Source organism: Culex pipiens, chromosome 2, assembly GCF_016801865.2.
Source record: "Culex pipiens pallens isolate TS chromosome 2, TS_CPP_V2, whole genome shotgun sequence".
In the NCBI taxonomy this organism is placed as follows: domain Eukaryota; kingdom Metazoa; phylum Arthropoda; class Insecta; order Diptera; family Culicidae; genus Culex; species Culex pipiens.
The window spans coordinates 132,090,874-132,101,073 of NC_068938.1; the positions used below are offsets into that span (position 1 = coordinate 132,090,874).

Sequence of the window (10,200 nt, forward strand, 5' to 3'; positions counted from 1 at the left end):
TCTCGATAACTCATTTTATAAATCATTTTTTATGATAATTTATTTATATCTTCAGAACTCTAGCAAAACAATGCAGTGTGTCCTGCTCCCGCTAGAGGAAGTTTACATCTGGCAGGCAGATTGTTTACAAATCTACTACGACCCTTCAGCATTGTTTTGTTCAAGTTTTTCCCAATAATTTTATTAATTGGTGGTAATAGTTTACAAAAGAAGTCTAGTAAAACATTAGGGAGTTTTAAAATGAAATAAAAAAACATGAAAAATAATTTCATTGCTTATTTTGAAAAAAAAATAGGAAAAGTTAAAAAGACGAAAATTGAACATCCGGTATTAAAAATATAATGAAAATGTAAACAATCATGCATTTTAAGGCTGTAACAGGTATCATTTATCGGTCGGTTATGTTTGTTTTTTTTTTTTTGGAAAAGAAATCATTTGAGGATCGGTTCAAAATATATCAATCAAGGCCCTCAAGTACTGGCAGCTACACAGAAAAAAAAATGATGGTAATATTCATCAGGAAATGGTGAAAAATGTTGTGGCAAAATAAATGATAAATTTTAACACAGAAAATGATGAATTTTCATCAGTTTTTGATGAATATTCATCAGGTTCACATTTTTACACATTTTTTATGTAATATTACACAAATAAAGAGGTAATTTTCAACATTCCAAAATTCAACTTTTTTTTTCTGTGTAGGCAATAATCCAAAGTAATTTAGAGTAATTCTCATTATTTTTGTTTAATTCCAGGTAGTAATTCTGGAAAATTTTAAATAATCCTTGACATATTTTCTAGTATTCTGGTAATTTCATTTAGACTAGTCATTAATCCTTGATGCTGGAAACCCCTTGCCTAAAACTTTGCCGAAGACTTGGTGTTGATAAGGAAATCTGTTCTCAAGAATATATTAAAGCTATTTTTTTTTTGAATGGGCGGTTGCCAAATTGTAGGTAGACTTCCAGAGTTTTTTTTAAAGGACCAATAAACTATTGTCTTTCATATGTTTAAAGGACCTAAAAAAACTCTAGACTTGTATGGACGAAGCAATGTTGCAAAAACAAACTACACAGAAAAAAAAGTTGAATTTTGGAATGTTGAAAATTTGGTAGGTTGAATATTACCTCTTTTTTGAGTAATATTACATAAAAAATGTGTAAAAATGTGAACCTGATGAATATTCATCAAAAACTGATGAAAATTCATCATTTTCTGGGGTAAAATTAATCATTTTTTTGCCACAAAATCTGTCACCATTTCCTGATGAATATTACCATCATTTTTTTCTGTGTACTTTATTCATTTTATTAGTACACACACGGAGAAAAAAAGAGTTCCCAAAATCGTGTACAAGCGTTCATGAAAATGGGAACCACGAACAAAGTGTTCAAATCCCATGGTACGATTTTGAAAAACTTACCATGAAATTTTCACACTTTGTTCGTGGTTCCCATTTTCATGAACGCTTGTTCACGATTTTGGGAACTCTTTTTTCTCCGTGCACTAAGTTTCATCTAAATAAAAAAGTTCAAATAAATTATTGTTGTCCATGGTCTTACAGGTTTGCCCAAATGCTAAACTCCAAAACAGTTTCAGATAGTATTACTTTTCAATACAAGTGCAGAATAATTGAATTTTCAGATAGATATCAAGATATTTATGGGTAGATGTTAAAAAAGCTTCACAGAAAAAAATGATGAAATATTCATCAGGAAATGTTGACAGATTTTGAGTCACTTTGAATTTTCATCAGTTTTTGATGAATATTCATCAGGTTCACATTTTTACACATTTTTTATTTAATATTACTCAAAAAAGAGGTAATATTCAACCTACCAAATTTTCAACAGTCCAAAATTTAACTTTTTTTCTGTTTTGGTCATTAAAAAGCCGTTATTAGTTTACTGCAAAACATTTCCATAAATTTCAGGATAAAGTATTTAACAGTTGTTACTTTCCTATTGATTTGTCAGACTGTCAGTTGTTTGTTATGTAAAATTATAAAACCCAAGCCGGATCTTCTCGATACCCTCACAGAATGGTCCCCCAAAGTGGCTCTATTTGCAAACGGCTGTTTATTTTGCTCCGCCACCTTCCCAAATGAAAAATCGAAACGTCACTCTGCTCCCAGGAGGGGTGCATTGAGCTTTGCAATTCAAGGTGGTGGTCATTGGCCAACCCTCGGGGTGTGAGTTTGGTGCCCAGCAAGGTTATGACCATGTAGCAAAGTGCCCACACTCATGTAGGCCTCGGGATGGGAAGGGAAGGCGAAGGGAAAATCCATGAATAGAACCATTGCCAAACGAGATAGTTGAACAGTGATAAGGCGAAATGCATCAAGGAATGTCCATTGCATGTAGGGAAATTACGACGAAACAATAACAGGAAAACAACAACAACAACAATAACCAAAGCCAACATACGTGCACGTACGACTTTGGAACCATCACGGTCATTGCATTCAGGGACACTTTTTTTCACTCTTTCAATGATATTGGAATGCATTAGTGATATTTTCCCTTCATAAACCATGTGGCATGTTTTATGAAATTACTTTTAAAGACTATTTCGATGCTCTGTTATGATTAAAAACATGTCAAATTTTAAAACGTTTCTTCAGTATCTTCAAGATTTATCCCACCATCTGATATCGATTACCCCTTACGTGAAGTAAAACCTTGTTTTTTATACATCTCATTCAACTATAAATTTCACCCTGCCCAAGGTGTTTCCAGACTGACAAATCACACAACAACAAAAAACAACCAATTGTTCTATTAGCGCTGGGCACAGCAAAATGACTCAGTTGGTCGGTTGAATGGATGTGATGGTTCGTGTTCCAAAATAAAATTCATTTTAATGGCAGCATAATAACACCTTCTCACGAGAGGTGTACTGTCGATCCTGCCTCCCTCCTCACTATATGCCATCATGGTTGGTGCAGTCCCACGATGAAAAAAAGGATAAAGGGAATTGGTGTCAGAAGAATGCACACTTTGAAGCTTTCACCTAACTTCGGACGGTAAAGTTAATGCAAATGGTTTAATTTTAAGATTATCTGTGAGAGTGTAATTGGTTTTTAATCTTTTCCAAATGTAAGGACTGCAGTTAAACTTAATCATTATAATATTGTTCTTCAAATAAATCAAATTATTCTAGAAGTCTTTTTAAAAAAAATTACTTCGGATAATCGAATAAAACTAATGTTTTTATTGTCTTGATTTGGCTCATTGAGCTAAAAAATGACCCAAAAATTGCTCTATGATTTGGAAATTTCCAATCCAAGATGGCGACCAAAATAACGATGATGAAATGTTTAGAAAATGCATATGGTAATGTAACAGGCAAATCAACTACTCAAATTACAAAAATATAAAAATTGCTTTAACAAGCCATGGTCTCAACATTTGAATGAAATAGTGTTTTAAATGCATTTTACACTAGTTCAGTTGGAGAGCCTCGTGACGCGGTAAATTTTTGCTCGGGGTATCCCCTAGGTCAATTTTTTTGGTGATAATTTTATCATATTCGTGTTCCTGAGACAATTCCACAGTAGAAATATGCACAAAAATATTTATTTTCATCCATTTTAACCCTTTGAAAAATAAAAAAAAAAATAAAAAGAGGCTGCTTTCTTTCTGGAGTCATCTAGCATTCTTGGAACTTGATTTTCAATAAATGTGATTGGGACCATCCACAGACCACGTGGACAATTTTTTGGAAATCTCAACCACCCCCTATCGTCCCTATCGTGCTGATCAAAACCGACGCCGGCCACGACCAGAGGTAAGACACGGGGAAGTGGATGGGAATGTTAGCCGATACTTGAGTGATGGGACCGCTAAATCGAGTTCGACTTTGAAAAATAAAATTAAATAAATATAAATGTATGTCATTTTTCGATATTTTCTGAAAACAATCATTTTTATCATACTTGCTCAATTCTAGTAGCGGGAACGGAATCGACGTAACACCTTATAATGTGGCCCTCTTAAACCTTGCGGTTTCGTCAACGGATCCACAGGCGTGTATCGTTCTTTTTGCGACAAGACTCCGCCTCCCGGGTCTCCTAAGTGTGAAGGTATGGGCACGGGGAGAGGGCACCGAATACTTATATTTACACTTAGAATTTTTTGCGTCAGTCCCGGGATTCGAACCGGCGACCTCTGGATTGTGAGTCCAGTGCGCGGTCCGATTGATCCACACAGGCTGACTAGTGCAGTATTGGGAATTTAACTTCTAATAAATAGTAGTGAAATAATCGAGAGTTTTTTCGCGTACCTTAAAATGGGGTGACTTTGATAGGTTTGCGCAAAATGCAGAGAACAATTAAAATAGTACGGAATGGTTTAGAATCATACTGACCGTGGCAGAGGAGTGGTCAAAGTACCTAAAAAAACTTTTCATAAAATTTGGAAAAGTTTAAAAAGTCAGTTGAATATAGTTAAGAAAATGTTGTTAAAAGTTATTAATTTAAACTTCTCAAAGTGTCATGATTTTCTCAATGAACATGATTTTGGATCGAAAAACGGAATGCATTTTAGAATTTTTGGACAATTTTCCACTAGGAGAAGGTTAAATAAGTTTGTAAATAATAAATAATATGTGTTTTTGAAACACAAATGAACAAATTTCATGTAAAATGTGAAAACCTGTGATTTCGTAAATCGATAATTTTGTAAACAAAACTAGTTTCAACAAATGTCAGGCATGTTTCTGACTTTTTAATAATTTTACCTAAAATGTCTATGTATGTTGTTAAATAGCTAATAAACGTAGTTACTTTATTATAAACAATGATTTTTTTTTCTTAAAAACTATATCAGCTACTTTAGTGATGGTACATTTAATGTACAAATAAAGTTTGAAAATCTTAAATATGATTTTAACAAGAAACCCTATGACTATCAAAGTCACCCCGGCATTTAAACTAAGAATTTTTATCGTAACTATTTTTCTAAATACTATTGATTTTTTTCCAAAATAGTGCATGGACTTTGTGTGGCCCACCAGTTGGAAATTATTTCAAAAATAAATTGAAATCTTATCAATGTCACCCCGGTTTACGGTACCTAATTTTTTTCTACACGTCCTTATCAATCAATTCTTATACCAGCATTCTACTTTTTCGAAGACATTAAAACGATCAGAAAATCCTATCTAACGACACAAATTAAAATTATTATTATTATTTTTATGATCATCCCACAAAATTGTATAGAGACTAGTATGGAATAAACTAATGATGCAAAATGGATTCTTTTGACAAAAAGAACTAATGACACAAGGAAAAGTCGATTTGTGGAACCGTAAAGAATTAATCATCAAATCCGTTTTTGGTCTACTTTAAGGTGGTAAAAGGTGCCCTTCACTTTTGGGGCAATGACTGTCAATGATGGTTCTGAATTCAGGGTCCAGAAATAGTAAATTGAAATGAAAAAATAATCACGATACGTAAAATGCTTCTACAAACAACACAAAGAAAACCATTTTTGGATTGATACATTCTGAATCAAGATTTGAATGTTTTTCTAAAACAAACATAACCGCCAAATGGCCGATCGGGAATGATGCCTTCCAAAGCCTTAATGTCAAATTTATTGAATTAAATATATTTGAGTTTTTTTTCAAATAGCAAATTCAAATGAGGACCCCTTGGCGCTGTGGTTAGCGGCTTCGGCTGCCGATCCATCATGTCATGTGTTCTTCCGGGTTCGATTCCCGCCCGTAAATAAATTCAGTCTGAAAAGACGGTGTGATTGACTATTAAAATTACGGTACAATAAAATTTGTATTTTTTGTATTTATTTGCCATTTGAGTCACAAATTGTACAAATACGTCTTGACGATTCTTGATCCTAATTTTGTTTGATTAGACAATGTTTGGCCCAAAAGTATTTTATTTGTAAAATTTGTTGAAATTTGAATCAAGTAATTGGTATTTTCAAAACTTTAAGTTAAACATCAATACAATGTTAAATGTCCAATTTTGGAATTAACAATTCCTCACAGTATTCGAGTACCACCGACAAAAAGATGGGTCAATAGTGCTAGCAGAGCTAAGTTATGGAGGGGTCGGTGGGGAAACCCCCAGTTAGGATAATTTTCCCTTCCGACCGAAATTGGGCTCCACGTCCTTTTCTGTTACCTCCATTCACGATGATGCATGATGTTTTTGCATGCACCTCGCCATTCATTCTTTGCTTCGTTCGTTCGTTCATTGGGTACATTCCTCGCTTGTGTAAAGGTTGGTTCTGTTTGGAGGATTTCCACTTTTGAAGCGGTTGAACTTGTTCTACAGCGTTGTAAAATGATTCAATTTTGTAACTTACACAGGCGTAAAACAGAGTTCAAAAATCAAATAAATTAAAGCTTCTAAAGCGATTGAGGTGAGTTAGGCGCTTTTCATACGTTTAACGTAGGAAAATTACTCTACTCCTTGGCCCGATACTTGATCATTTCTTGTCGTGTCATAAATTACCTTGAAAGACTCCTCATTTTCCGAACGTCTTCACTGGATGTTCCAACCTGAAGCAAGAAGTGTTCAACATGAAATGTGTTGTGCCTTTTCACTCACAGGAACAGCCAGGGTTGCATCGTGATTAAGATCAACATTTTTTTTGTTGCAAAAATCCTTCGTCTTTTTTGTACTTGCTTACAAGTTTCCCTTTGTCAGAAGCTACTTGGCGTAATGTCGCGTGCTTAAAAATACATCGCAATGCAAACGTTCAGGGTCATTTTTGTGCGGGTTAACTTTTTCGTCGCGTTTTATTCCAAATTTGTCACCGAGGTCTTCTTTGGGACTTGTTTCCGGTGTGCAGTAAGGTATAGTGTTAACATTGAATTTGAAGCAAGGTGAGTGATGCAATATGGAAAAGGAATTGAAATAAAGAACATACCCTCCATTAGCGTATTTATATTTGTATTATTTTAAACCTTTGTGCTAATATTGAACTGAATCGTTTAAAATTAACTCATTAATACGATAAAAGCGATTTTCATGCAAAACGGGTAAAATTGGTTAAAAATCAGTGTGTTCCTCGATACATTAACAAAACAAAAAAACAGTTTATGCTACCGTCAGTGCTGGTTATATTGGGTCTGAGAGGTAAAATGGGGTTAACGTGAATTTTTAGGTTTTTTTTGCAATTTCTCGGATTCAAACCAATGAAACTTAATTCTGTTCAAAAGGTTGCGGTAAAGACATCTTGAGGAAATTTTGATTTAAAAATCCTATAGTTTTGGCAGCTGTTAACAGTTGATTTTTTATGATTTCCCGCAAAGTACTTTAATTTTAGATAAACTTCACATTATAGCATATCAGTATGATTCTTTCGAACAAGTTTCACTGTATTTGAGTCGATTAGCATTTTAGGCATGTTTCATCAATCTGCGTCAAATTTTGGGAAACTGTTTATTAACTATTTCAGAGCATTTCTACGGAAAATGTTCTTTGATACCATTTGAATAGATTTTTTTTTATTTTGAAATTACTAGAGGTGTATCGTTGTATGAAACATTTCACATGTTAGTAACATTTCACATCTTAGTAATACATGGGAGCAATTCTCTGAGATTTTGGTCATTCGATTTTGTTTGTATTTTATAATCCGGCTGAATCTTTTTTGGTGCCTTCGGTATGCCCAAAGAAGCCATTTTGGATCATTAGTTCGTTCATATAATTTTCCATACAAATTTGGCAAAAATGACATGTGAAAATATCATAATCTGTATCTTTTGAAGAATTTTTTTGATCGATTTGGTGTCTTGGGCAAAGTTGTAGGTATGGATGTGGAATACACTAAAAAAAGATACACGGTAAATTTTTTTTGGTGATTTTTAATTCTACTTTCTGTCACTAAAACTTGATTTGCAAAACACTATTTTCAATATTTTTAGTCCAAAAAAGAAAAATATAGAGAAGTTTCTCAGCTTTTCAAAAATATTTTTTTCAAAGGTGGGCAAACATGTGCAGTTATTAAAAAATGAATAATTGTGACTATTTTGAAAAAAGTTACCTAAAAATGGCTATAACTCGAAAACGGTGCACTTGATCAAAATTTCACTAAAGTACTTTTTGATTGCAATTTTGCGACCAATATTTCGATTTTTTTTTTAAATTATGTATTGATTCAAAAAATCATAACTCCGTCATAGATGTTTTGCCCATTCGGGGAATTTCTGAAATGTTGGCATTTGATGTCCTCTAAAACATATCTGCAATTTAAAAAAAATAGTGCTTTTTTGCAATTCAAGTTTTAGTGACAAAAAGTGAAATTTAAAATCACAAAAAAAATTACCTTGTATCATTTATTTCACAAGTGTGAGCAAGTGTGACATTGCATGTATAAGTATAGGAAAAACGTGACAAAGGAGGGAGGGGGGAGGTAAATGTCTAAAAAAAAAAAAAATGAAAATGTCTAATTAGCAAAAGCTTTGGCCCAATCAAAAAAGCAATGAAATATTTTAAAAAGTTGTTAAAATTTCGTTTCGTGTCCCAGATCGGAACTACTTTCACATGTAGAGAAACAACACTGTACGGGGTTTTATACGGCGTTTGTTGAATAGGAATGATATTGAATTTTGGGGATCTGTGAAGGTCCAAAAGGTCAAATGGCATTCTTGACTCAATTTGGCCCAAAATGCACATGCGACAGAATAGCAAGAGCACGACGAAATGTCCTTCTACGTCCTACGAAGATATAAGGGGAAAAGACTGAAGACACCATATTTTTAGGATTTTTTGCTAAAAAGTTATTAGCTTCAGGAAATGAACATTTTTTGGGTTTTTCGTGGTCAGAATGAGCTCAAATTTTCTAATTTAGCCTAGTGATGGGTCAATTTGGGTAGCCCCGTTGAAGTCCAGATTTCGACCACCCTAATATAGAGTCCTCTAAAACTATAAGATTTTTTAGCTGGCGAAGCTTTGCTTCTAGTTGATGACTAATTTAAACAAATGTTGTACTTAGAACAAAGTACAGTGAAACCTCTTTTTACGCGGTGCGCAACATTTTTGCAATGTTTTAAAAGCAATTCGTAGGTTTTGTTCAGATCTACAAAACTCTTGTTGAAGCTTGCAAAAATATTGTATGGTTTAAGAGAAATCTACGAAACAAAAAGCGTAAAAAGAGGTTTCTCTGTATATGTATAAGTGACTAAAGATTCGAACTGGTGACATCTGGATTGAAATCCAGCCTTATCGATTCATACAGCAAGATATGCCTCTCTTCTCATATGTTACGGTTGTTGAACTTTAAGACTTTCAGTTTTTCTCCATTTTATTGAACACAAATTCCTAAGATATAGCAATTATTTTCAAATTAAATTCAGTTTCGTTTATCCCAAACAGCTTAATGAAAGAGGAATTCAATAAACTAAATATCGTGCGTATTAAGATAACTCGAACTCGTTTACAACGCGACACGCTTGATACTAATCAGCATGTACCCAACCAGAATAATGTACCGTGTAAAAAAAAACCCCAGAAGCTTAGTGACTTACCCCAGTAGTAGCAGGGCCACTCCGAAAATGACCGACGTACTCCGGGCAGTGGTGGCCATTCTGGTGTCGGTTGGTCACGCTCTACGACTTTCCACTGATGGTATCGATGATGACGGTAATGACTGCTGGCAGGATCGGCGTTGATTCGATGATGGCAGAGGAGCTTGGAAGAGGACGCGAAACTTGAGGAGGTCGTCCTAGTCGTCGTCGTCGTCGTCGTCGGAGTCGCACTAGCGCGTATAATCATCGCATAATGGTTTGATTAATTAACAGGAGAGGCTTTAGTTACGGTCGCTTAATCCTTTTTCTTCACACCATTCACACCAACTGGATGGCGGTGGTCACAACTTTTCCTCAATGGTGCAGAGGGCAATCAATTCACTGGAAGCAGTTTTCTTCCCTCGACGGTGACGGTTTCCCGTTGGCGCAGGAATTCATTCATCGTGGGTAAATATTTTGGAACCGAACTTGCCTCCTAAACCTTGTTCTTCGCCGCGGTCGGTGTGTCACGCTTGAAAAGACTAACAATGATTAATGACAATCACACTGCACACTGCTTATGGCTGATGGCGGCCGGCTTCTCTTCACGTGGTCAAAGCTGTTTCCGCCACGAGCGAGCGCGCGCGAAAAGGCACTTGAATGATGATCACTGAAAACCACTTGATTTCCTCCCTCTTCCTCGATGGCCGCGGTACT

At 34.8% G+C, this 10,200-nt stretch overlaps 1 protein-coding gene across 1 annotated transcript in view; it reads right to left on the reverse strand.

Annotated features, from left to right (window-relative positions):
* LOC120424674 (glycine receptor subunit alpha-2) overlaps positions 1 to 9,926 on the reverse strand; it is a 56,987-nt gene extending 47,061 nt beyond the window's left edge. Inside the window, exon 1 of the mRNA XM_052709019.1 lies at positions 9,505 to 9,926. Within this exon, the coding sequence (XP_052564979.1) occupies positions 9,505 to 9,563 (59 nt within the window). The 5' untranslated portion in view covers positions 9,564 to 9,926. The remainder of the gene's footprint in view (positions 1 to 9,504) is intronic.
* Positions 9,927 to 10,200: the final 274 nt, after the last annotated feature.